Raw genomic sequence first — 12,154 nt, 5'->3', positions numbered from 1 at the left:
ATTTAATAGGAGAAAGAGTGGTGAGAATAATTTATGTAAGAGGGTATTCCTTTTGGGAAATGAGTTTTTAAGTTTGCTTCTTGTTTGGAAGTTACAAATTAATTAATGAAAAGAAAGAAGTTATTGAATAAATACAAAATTGCACATTTATTCAAGCCTTGTTAGGGATTTAGTAGGGAAATTTACAGTGCCTTTCAAAAAGGCTCTAAGATTTTATATAATAATGTTTTGCAAAGATTATCATAAAGTGAATTTGTCTTTTTTTCCTTTATTTTAGCTTCTCAGAATCAAGAACGTCTTTGTGCATTTAAAGATCCATATCAACAAGACCTTGGGATAGGTGAGAGTCGAATCTCTCATGAAAACGGAACAATATTATGCTCAAAAGGTAGCACCTGCTACGGCCTTTGGGAGAAATCAAAAGGGGACATAAATCTGGTAAAACAAGGCAAGTAATACTTTTTTTACCTGAAATAACTCTTTCATACAATTGAAGTTTATCTAAGAAGGGCATGGAAGTAGATTGTAAAACCCTCTGCAGGAGAACAGTAAGTTTAAAAGTGTGTATTCATGTCTGTATTCACACACAAGCTCCACATTTGCAAAGGGTAATTGTTTTTAGCTTATTTTAATAATATCTTATTACAATTTTAATAATATAATGCCATTTTATGAAGTTTAGAAAATAAAGAAAACTATAAGAGAAACAAATGTCTACAATTCCATACTTTAAAAAGTTTTTTTTAAAAACTATTGGTTTATTCCCTTCAGGCGTGTTTTCTTTGTACTTCTATGTTTATATGTGTGTGTACTATTTTTTTTCAAAATTATGGTAATACTATATAAATAATTTCATATACAGTTTTTCCCATTTAAATTATATCATGAATATTTTCCTATGTCTTTAAATATACTTTGAAAACACTTTCAAAATCTATACAATTTTTCATTGTATACATGTATCTCAGTTTACTTACACATTACTCTGCTGTTGGACATTATATTGTTTTCTGGTTTTCATTGTAATACCTAATGCTTCAGTGAACGTCTTTGAACATAATTCTTTGATTGTATCTCATAATTTTCCTGGAATAGACTTCTGGAAGTAAAATTTTTAGATTATAAAACATGAAAAGGCTCTTCATAAAAATTGCCATGTGACTTTCTAGAAATGTTATATACATTTACATTTCCTCCAGCACTGTGTGTTACTAAATCCTTGTTATTGTTATATATAATTATTTTAAAACCCAGAAGAATTCAATAGATATAGACAAAAATGTAATCTTATTGATGTTTTAATAATAATTCTTAGATTAACTGTGAAGTCAAACATTTTATTAGTGGCTTTTTCCTTCTATGAAATGCTTGTTTATACTTTGCCATTATCTGTTATTAAAAAAATGTGGTTTCCTATTGGTTTGCAAGAGTTATAACTTATTTACATTATGACATATGTAAACCTAACTTGTTTACATTAACATCAATTTGTAGGATGTTGGTCTCACATTGGAGATCCCCAGGAGTGTCACTACGAAGAATGTGTAGTAACTACCACTCCACCCTCAATTCAGAATGGAACATACCGTTTCTGCTGTTGTAGCACAGACTTGTGTAATGTCAACTTTACTGAGAATTTTCCACTTCCAGACACAACACCACTCAGTAAGTAGTTAAAGTAACGTACGTTTCCTTGTAATTCCTTTCTCCAAAGATTTTCAGAATTTAAAAATATATGAAAATATTCAGGTTGGGCCAGAGTGAGAGGGAGAGTTCCAGCATCATGAGACTACATCTAGCTAACACCTAAAATCGAGAAGAGATACACCAGGATTTCCAAGGTATTGGTATATTATCAAATAAGTTTGAATCAAAATATAGTACTTTCCAACTCACATGAAGAGGAGTTTGGTAATATTAAGAACACAACATATGTCCTTACTCTTTCACCCAGCACTCCCATTTGTAGGAGTTTATCTTTGAAGACATACCTCCGAAAGTATGAAAATACATATGCATAAAGTTACCTATTGTAGTATTGTCTGTAACTGTATAGTATTGGAAACTACCTAAATGCCTAAGAATAGGAGATTGATTCAAATCCACTATGGTACATACATGTGTAATGGAGTACCAAATATACAGCTATAAGAAAAAAATGGGTAAGATCTCTGTGAACTGATATGGAGTGATTTCTAGAGGTAACATTAGGTGAATAAAAAGCTTATATAGTATGCTGTCTTTTGTGTAAAATAGAAAGCTTATCTTTACAAAAAGAAGCAAAGAAAGGATAAACCAGAAAATAATGAAGTTGGTTACTTACAAGGGTTGGAGGGAATGGAACAGAAAGGATACAAGAAGGAGGAAAAGTCCTCTGAATATAGCTTTATGCATGTAGTTTTGACTTTTGGAATTATGTTACTAATCTGTGTGTGCAAAAAGTATAATTAAATCATTAAGGACGGGAAGGGGGCAAAATCCCAAACTGAAAGCAAATGAGCCTAGTTGTATTTTACATAAACATCATAATCACACTTAAGGGAAAAAGAAAGAACTAATCTAAGCATTTTACAAAAACAGTATTTGACTGTATATACTCTTTTAGGCAATATATAAGAGATTGGGGGGAGAATTGCAAACAAATAACTGAACTCTTTTTAGAAGGTTTCATTTTTAGTAGTGTGTACAAAGCAATTCTGAAACAATTGTAGATATATTTGTATTATAGGATTAAGAAAATGAGTATTAGTGTTGATATTCTTGGGAACCAGTGTTCTCACTGAAGGAATAAGGAAACAGTTATAGATGGGGGAAGAAAAGAGAATCCTATGTGAATAGATTGTAGTTCAAGGTATTATTATGGACTTATGACTTAAAAAATATCCATATGTATGTGTTACATGCATGTATATGCAGCCATGTATATATGTATTTGTATGAGTATGTATTTATATGTGTGTGTGTATACCTACATGCCTACATATATTTCTTATCTCTGTTGAAAAAAATAAGAAGCAAAAGCACCCCTATAGCTATGAGTGTACATAATGCCCAGGTTTAGTTTCTACTACGACTCCACAGTCAGTGGAACTTGGGGTCCTTGGAAAAATGACTTATTCTAGAACTGGAGCAGGATAGGTGCAAGATAAATGTGCAACATCTTATAACACTAGAAGATAAGGAAAGAAGTACCCCCCAAAAGGATGGAGACTTGTCACAGTAGCCAGTTTGAAGGAACCTCCCATGAGCTACATTTAAGATCATTTTAGTGATCTTAAGATCATTTAAGATCATTTAGTAATAAGTTATAAATCATTGGAGGGAAAATGAATTGAGTCTATGCTGATAGCAGAGAAGGGAGAAGAGAGGGCACTTGTGTATAGTAGAATGCCAAGTGCCAAGTTGTAACTGTAGGTGTTGGAAAATTATCATTATGCAGCCATCATGGCAAGGATTGGATCAGGCAAGAATCATCCTAAGATCCTAAATCTAGGGGGCAGGTTCAATAAGGACTGAGGATATTTGCATTCTTTTAGAGTTTGTCCAACATATTGCGAGGGAAAAATTAGTAATTATAAAGTGAGGAAATCAGACAATAGCTTAACCAGGTAATATCATTAATGAAGGGCAGATGGACGTCCGTGATACTCTGAGGACACAGTGTAACTAATTTAGTACTGTATTTCAATCAAGAATGAATCTAATCACAAAGGAACATCAGGCAAATCATAAATTAAGAATGTTCTGTTACAAAAAGGGAGTTTGTTTTCCTCAAAAATGTCAATATCATATAAGAAAAAGAGACTGTGAGAAAGATTCTATATTAAAGGAGGCTAAGAAAGTTGACAACTAAGCGATACCTAACTCTCCTATACTGGATGTGCAAAATGTGATAAAGGATGTTGTTAATCCAATTGACAAAATAGATGATTAAAGATTTTTTTCAATGTTAAATTTACTGAAGCTGATAAGAATAGTGTGGTTATATAAGAGAATATCCATATTCTTAGGAAATACTGAGAAGTGTTTAGAAGTAAAGGGCCATGATGTGTGTATCTAACCTTCCTTGAATGATGAAGCAAATGGGGTATAATGGTAAGAAAAGTGAATTTGGATAAAGGCATATGGGTATTCTTTGTACTATTGTTATTCTTGCAACTGTTATAATTATTTCCAAATAAAAAGTTTTAATTTTTTTAAATAATTTTTAAAAATTGAAATGTAGCACTTTTCAAGAATTCTTTTCTCTGTCAAGAAATTTTATCAGCCCATACTCTAAGATCTTCAGTTTTGGATTATTTCCTTTGATTATTTATTTATTTATTTATTTATTTTATTTTTTAAAGTGTTTTTAAAATTTATTATTTTATTTTATTTTAATTAATTTATTTGCCTGTATCAGGTCTTAGTTGTGGCCCACGGAATCTTTGTTGCAGCATGTGGGATCTTTCGCTGTGGCGTGCAGGCTTCTCTAGTTGCAGCACGTGGGCTTCTCTCTAGTTGTGGCGCATAGGCTCCAGAGTATGCGGGCGCAGTAGTTGGGGTGTGCGGGCTTAGTTGTCCTGCGGCATGTGGGATCATAGTTCCCCAACCAGAGATGGAACCCACGTCCCCTGCATTGGAAGGTGGATTCTTAACCACTGAACCACAAGGGAGGTCCCTATTTCCTTTGATTTATTGATGAAACACTAAACTGAAAGCAATAAGGAGTTTTTTCATGTAGTTTCTATCTACTCAAGGCAATTAGCTTTTATTGTGAAATTATACTGAATTGGCTATATTTATTTTCCACAAAAAAACAAACAAAGCAAGGTCTCTAATTTTCACATCTAGCTAGATGAAAGAAAAGTGAATTTGTCCATAAATTCACCTCAAAGATCTTTACAACTACATTTCAGATTGTTACCTAGAACTTGGTCTACTGTAATCTCTTGAATCAAAAGCAGGGAATGATTGCCACTATAAATCAGTAATGTTATCCTGATAAAAAGGGAAAGTGTTTTAAGTGTTCTAATTTGAGAGTGTTAACCCAATTAATGTATTTTGTTCTTCAAACAAAACAATCAAGTAAATTCATTGTTAGTAAACAAAATGAATATTTACTTTTATATTAATTTCAAGAAAACTAGTGCTTCCCTGGTGGCGCAGTGGTAGAGAGTCCTACTGCCGATGCAGGGGACACGGGTTCGTGCCCTGGTCCGGGAAGATCCCACATGCCGCGGAGCGGCTGGGCCCGTGAGCCACAGCTGCTGAGCCTGCGTGTCCGGAGCCTGTGCTCCACAACGGGAGAGGCCACAGCAGTGAGAGGCCCGCGTACCAAAAAAAAAAAAAAGAAAGAAAAATAACCACTACTATATAGAATGTCAGACATTTAGTCTGTAAATGCTTAGGTGCTTGACCAAAATAAAAATAGTTTTAAGTGTTGAAGTTTAAAGGAATTAATTAAAATATAAAATTAAGAAGCAGAACTTTTTGTTCCTTGACGTATATTGAATATTACATCAGTAGAAAATTTGGTGGTAGTGATTTTTTTTCTGTAATTTTTCATTATAAAAATGCCATTTATTGACTATTTAACATAGACATTGGCCAAATAAAGACATGTATTTAAAAATTACTAGAAATATGGTGCAAACTCATCAAAGGTAGAGAAGGAGGGATAGTTCAGGGTGACTCTTTATGGGAGGTTGCCTATTATTATTATACTTATGTATTGTTTGAATCTTTAACATAAGAATATATTTGTATATTACTTATTTAAGGAAGTATTAAAGGAATACATGCCTATTTATTCAGAAAAATAGAAAAATGAGATAAATGGAGAGGAGAATAATAATCTTTAAAAATCCCTACACCTATATACAATCATTGTTAATATTTTGAATATTTCTTTCTAGTCTTTTCTCTTTAATTTTTGTATAGTTGTATTAGTGATATAAATTTTAGATCCTGCTTTTTAAACATAATATAATATTTTCCAGGTATTACATGTTTCATAATCATCAGTTTTAATGGTTGTATAATATTTTACCAACTAGATATTTTTCTTATCCATTCCTCTGGTTTTGGACATTTAGGCTGTTTCTAGTTTTTTGCTACAATGCACATGTTTGTATATATACCATTATATTAAATTATAATTCCCAGAATTGTAATTCCTGTATCCACTAGTAACAGTATTAAAGTTCCTCATACATTGTCAAATTGCTTTTCCAATGGTTGAAACAGTTCACATTCCCATCAGTGATATACTAAAGTGCATATCTCATCATATGTTAATGAGCACTAGTATTAAAATAAAACTTTAATGAGGTCATTTTGAAAATGGATTTACATTGTTTTTACTAATGAGGTTCACTTGTTTTTTGTTTTTTGAATATTTTTATATTCATTGTCCATTTTTAATATTATTTCTCAATAATGAAGCTGACTAGTTTTGAGAAAAATGATTGTTAAAAATCTTTGAACCTTGGCTCTTCCTAAGGAAATACCCTTAATATCTTTCAATAAAAGTTCAGTGCTCATTTTATAGTGTGTAAATTAGACCTTAATAAAGGTATTAAAATGCTTATTACTCATTCTTCTGAGAACAGTGTTCACAGAAACAGTATCTCCATCCCTCACATGATGTTTTCGTGATGGCATTAAAGCCTTCTATTTGCATAGTATTTTATACTTTCGAAGTGCTCTCACATCTATAAACTCCTTAAAGATGTCTCCTTAATGTGTAGGTAGTTCAGTCAAAAATAAACCCTGTATTTTAATGAGTAACCATGCTACTCAGGAGGAGTGGATTGAAGTGGTAGTCTTTCTCTAGCAGATTTGACTTATAGCTTATCTTCCTTTAACTTTTTGTCTATTGTATTGGTACACAATAAAAGTCAATGTTAATATTTTGGGCCCCCAACCAAAAAAATTCTTTTCAACTTTTGAAATTATTTCAAACTTACAAAAACTGCCATGTACCCTTACTCAGATTCACTAATTGTCAACATTTTGCTGTATTTGCCTTATCATTCTCCCTCTCTCTATATATGTAGATCACTATTTTTTTTAACCTTTTGCAAATAAGTTGCAGGCATCATACCTAAATTTTTATGTATTTTGCAGTTGTCTCTCTGTCTCTTCTAGATTCTAAAGTCTTTGGTGATAGGGACTTTGTTTTAATGCCCCTTTGTCTCCACAGTGACTGGTGCAGTATCAGGTACATAGTGGGAGTACAGTAAATGTTTGTTGAATGAATAATTTAATAAACGAATATGTGCTAATGTGTAAATTTTGAAATATTGTTAAATCCTTGGAAGGAATAGGATTTGCCTTTTTTTAATCTGGCAAAAAAATGAATTTAATGGATTCACTAACTAATGGACAGGTGTTTATTTTTAAAATTTATTTTTAAATGTATTTATTTATGGCTGCATTAGGTCTTTGTTGCTGCGCGCGGGCCTTCTTTCTCTAGCTGCAGTGAGCAGGGGCTGCTCTTCGTTACAGTGAGTGGGCTTCTCATTGCAGTGGCTTCTCTTGTTGCCGGAGCATGGGCTCTAGGTGCATGCGGGCTTCAGTCATTGTGGCATGTGGGCTCAGTTGTTGTGGCTCGCGGGCTCTAGAGCGCAGGCTTAGTAGTTGTGGCACATGGGCTTAGTTGCTCTGCGGCATGTGGGATCTTTCTGGACCAGGACTCGAACCCATGTCCCCTGCATTGGCAGGCAGATTCTTAACCACTGCGCCACCAGGGAAGTCCCTGGACTGGTGTTTATTGAAAGCTGGTTGCTACTTTCAGTTAAAAGGACAAATGTAGTGAAATAGTTAAGTGGGATAGCAAACGCAGACAAAACAAATTAACTCTCCTGTTTGAGATTCACCATGGTATAAGTACAGAAAGCCACGATCATTCCCCTCTCCTTTCCCTTTCCAAAAAGTGAAACATCAGCCTTTAATTTTTAAGGTAATAGAAGAATATAAAAAACTTTTCCTAAGATTCTGTTATACGATCTCATTTTCAGAGATTACTCTCAAAGTACAATTGTAGTGTATTTTAATACTGGGAAAGAAAACAATGCACAAGTATCAATAGATTATGGCTGTTTAAAAGACCACATGGTGAGGTTAAGCTCCAGGGAACAACAGAGGGTACTTAATGTTCTCTGAATCCTACTCATTTCTTTCTAGATTGTTTTCAACTGAACAGTTTGCTTCTTGACATCAAACCATTCATTGCTGTTACTGTAATTATATCTTTCTCATCAAGTATGCTTCTGTACAACATCCACAACCACATTTACTTGCCTTCTTACTTGCTATCCCTTGTACATTGAGTAGGGTTAGATCCAGCAGCAGTAAAGGAATGTACGGATGATTGAGAATAACAAGGTGTAGCTCTCTTTCAAAAGAAGCTTGGTTTTTTTCCCCAATCTTCGTTGAAGCTCAAGACAATGAGGTACTGAGTGATAGAAGCTAAAGCATATGATAGTAGTGGATCTTTAAGAATAATGTGGGGGGAGTTGTTAGGGGAAAAGGTGATGGACTAACCACAGGACCATAAGCAACTATCTGTAATTCTGCCGAGCCACAGAGTGTCACATTATAATAATTCAAGGATTACTTTGATAGTTATAGGATTGGAGGAAGGTATTCTACTTACCTGTAGTTCTTAAATTTGTTTTAATTACAGATTTTGTGTAGTCTTATAAAACTGCCCTACATAGTTTTTTGGAGGCAACAAGATAGGGCACAAATAAATGAAACCTCTGCAACCTGTTCACTCAGGTGAATCTGGGTAACATACATATGGGAGTTTTTATAAGTTTGAAATAATCTCAAATTTAAAAGTTAAAAAAATTTTTGTTGGGGGCCCAAAATATTAACATAAGGCATTTATTGTCTACCAGTATAATTATAGGCAAAAAGTTAAAGGAAGATAAGCTATAATTCAAGTGTGACTGGTTCCTGAAAATTGTAGCAGAATGGGAAGTCCACTGATGCTTTTATTGAGACATAAGTGAAATGTCTGCTTTAAAATAATTAAACACCAGCAGTTAATTATTAATGTTGGAAAAAGTTATGTGAACATTGTTATGTGCCATAAAAATTAGGTTCTATTTGGACTGTAGATCACCAATGATTTCTGGCTAGTTAGGACACTAACTCTCTGTTCTCAAAACCTTTTTCCTCCAGTCATAGCATCTGAAGTATAGTTTACATGTTGTGTTTCTCCATTAAGAAGAATTATTACCATTAAAAAAGAAAGAAAAAGAAAGGAAAAAGAGGTTCTGATATTTAGAAATGTGTGTCAATTATTTTGCTGTAATCCCTGATCTGAGGTTGTTGGCAACAGAGGCTTATAGCATGTGTTCAAACAGAAACACATTGTGAGATAATTCTCCAAAACAAAACTGGCTAGTGGTGAGGAGATTTATGGATTAATAACTCATATTCTAGGTCTTTGTACTACAATCATTACTTTTTCAAAGATTTTTCTGTTCTACTAGTGAGTCTGTTTCAGTTGTTTATCTCTTTTTAAGGGGATAGGTACCATATTTGACTGTTTGAACTTTAAAAATGAGAAAATATGAGAACCTTAATAAATACTAGCCAGTAGTTCTGTACCTGTTTAGTACTTAATTATACGTAGACCTGGCTCTAGACACAGTTATGGAATTAAGGAAGATTAGATACTTTTCTTCCCTTGAGATCTTATTTTCTGAGACCCTTTCCTTTCTGTTAGGAAACCCTCCCTCTGTTGTGCTCAGTATGATATGTTAACATTTTTAGGCACTTTCCTTCCATCCCCCTTCAGCATATGCTGTTCCTAATCTTGTTTTCCTCTGGCCTTAAGACATTAGTGTTAGATATTTATTTAATGAGTGTTGCTTCTTAAAATACTTGGCAGTAAACTTAAGATTCTTAGAGAATGTTTTTCCAGATGGGATAAATCTTGTAGAGAAATTTCAATTCACTTTATCAGGATTATAGAGTTGTTAGAGCAGTCTCTTTTCAGTAAACATATAAAGGGCATTCAGGCATTTAGTATATAGAGAAATTGAAACTAGCTAAATAACATTTTTGAGTACTCACTAAGGCCTCTATACGCACTAAACCTTTACATTTAACCCTTACAGAAACATATGAAATGGTTACTGTTATATTCTTATTTTCCATGGAGAACACTGAGACACAGATATGCAGTGTACCAGGTCACACAACCAATGAATGGTAGAGCCAAAATTCAAACCTAGGTGTTTTGGCTCCAGAGTATGTGTTACCAAACATTACTTTCTATTAGTTTTAACCGTTACTCTATATATTCAATTGTCATTAACCATTACTCTACACTCAAACAGGGGACCTGTTAATATTTGTTTGTTCATTCATTTGGGAGAGAGATTGAAAAGATTTTTTTGAAAATGTTTATCACATTTCCTAAAATTCAAGGACCACTTCTATTTTTCTTCACATAACCTCATTTAAAAAAAACACAACTTATATGTATTTTAAAGGGAAATTTCCCATCACTATTATAAATGGAAAGCCAGTATTGTAAGTAGAAGGTAACTTTAAAAATTATTTATTTAATTGTAAATAAGGTGAAAGTAAAATCATATTAATTAGCTAGATATTGTTGCTTATCAAATTGTCTGAAACTTGAAGCTTGCTTTCTCTGTGTTAAAAGAGGAGACTAGCAAATGTTTGTTAGGAAATAGAATTACATTGTCACCAAGTTGAGATTTTCTTCTTTAGTAATTAGACAAAAGAAAGAAAACTAACTTTCAGTAATAACATGTCAATGTACTCCTAAAACCAGAAGTCTGACACTTTAGGAAAGTGAACTATATTATTCTGAGTCTCTTCCAACCATGAGAGACTTTGTGGCACTTAATCTGTTTAAAAAGAAAGCCATTCTTGGGACTTCCCTGGGGGGTCCAGTGGTTAAGAATCCACCTTCCAATGCAGGGCATGCGGGTTTGATCCCTGGTCAGGGAACTAAGATCCCATGTGCTGCAGGGCAACTAAGCCTTCGCTCTCTGGAGCCTGTGCACCACAACTAGAGAGAAGCCCGCACACCGCAATTAGAGAAGCCCGCGCACCGCAACGAAGAGCCCGTGCACTGCAAGGAAAGATCCCACATGCCTCAATGAAGATCCCACATGCCACAACTAAGACTCAACGCAGCCAAATAATAAAAAAATTAAATTAAAAAAATAAAAGAAAGCCATTCTTTAAATAAGTGAATTTATACCTACAGTATATTCTTTTACTTTCTTATACCCTTAATTCATCCTTAATGTGCTTGTAAATTCCAAGAGTTTGAAAGAAGTATATAATTATTGCAAGGTTCACAGTTATTTTAGAAAATTTTCTTGATAAGACTTCTGGAATTGGTATAATTAACCTCCCTAACTATAAACAAGATAATCAAGTTGGTAGAAAAGCCAGCAAAAATTTGTCATTTAAAAAAAATTAAATAAACCTAACTCATTTAGTGGGAAGTTCTTAGATGAAAGTCAGTATAAAAATGTAGAATCCTTTTCTTTTCTTTTATGTACATTATTCATTAAGTTGATGGTTGGATCGAGTTGATGAGAAATAAAGATCAAACTGCATCTAAAGCTAGGTATAAGAAATTCTAATTTATGCTGTGCTGTTAAGATTAGAAATTCTAATTTCAGAGTCTGGCAGCAAATGTCTTTATCTCACACTAAGCTAGAAAAGAAAGCCTACATTCAGAGAAGCTGACATTGGCATAGGGCCACAGGTAGGTTTTTAGCTATTGTGAATTTATACTAATTTTTTTCAGTTTTTACTGCTTCTGTGACAGCATTAAAGTGATTGAGTAGACAGAAAATGGGAAATAAGAATGTTTTAAAAGTCTTTGCTTAATACTTCATGAAGCATTTTAGCAAGAAGCAAAACAAAATATGTCATTCCTTTTTATACTTATTAAAAATATTAGTGGAGAAAGAGTGGCACAAGAGAAATAGAGGAGTGTATCCTTTAGAAAATATTAATTCTTTAATGTGGTAGTAATAAGATTCTATTTACACATGTTATGTGTTGTTGATCAGACAGTTTTCATTCTGAAGTTTTGTTAGCTCTGTCCTGTTGAAAGTCTATCCCATTCCATACCTACCTACTTTGCTCCTATTCTCTCAAAAAA

At 33.4% G+C, this 12,154-nt stretch overlaps 1 protein-coding gene across 1 annotated transcript in view; it reads left to right on the top strand.

Moving 5' to 3' along the window:
* The window catches only part of BMPR2 (bone morphogenetic protein receptor type 2), a 200,808-nt gene that overhangs the window by 97,366 nt on the left and 91,288 nt on the right, over positions 1-12,154 (top strand). The window contains exons 2-3 of the mRNA XM_082657900.1: positions 278-448; positions 1,495-1,665. Of these exons, the coding sequence (XP_082514026.1) occupies positions 278-448; positions 1,495-1,665 (342 nt within the window). The remainder of the gene's footprint in view (positions 1-277; positions 449-1,494; positions 1,666-12,154) is intronic.

Source organism: Grampus griseus (assembly GCF_964374135.1).
Source record: "Grampus griseus genome assembly, chromosome: 7".
In the NCBI taxonomy this organism is placed as follows: domain Eukaryota; kingdom Metazoa; phylum Chordata; class Mammalia; order Artiodactyla; family Delphinidae; genus Grampus; species Grampus griseus.
This window is presented reverse-complemented; position numbering and strand designations above follow the sequence as displayed.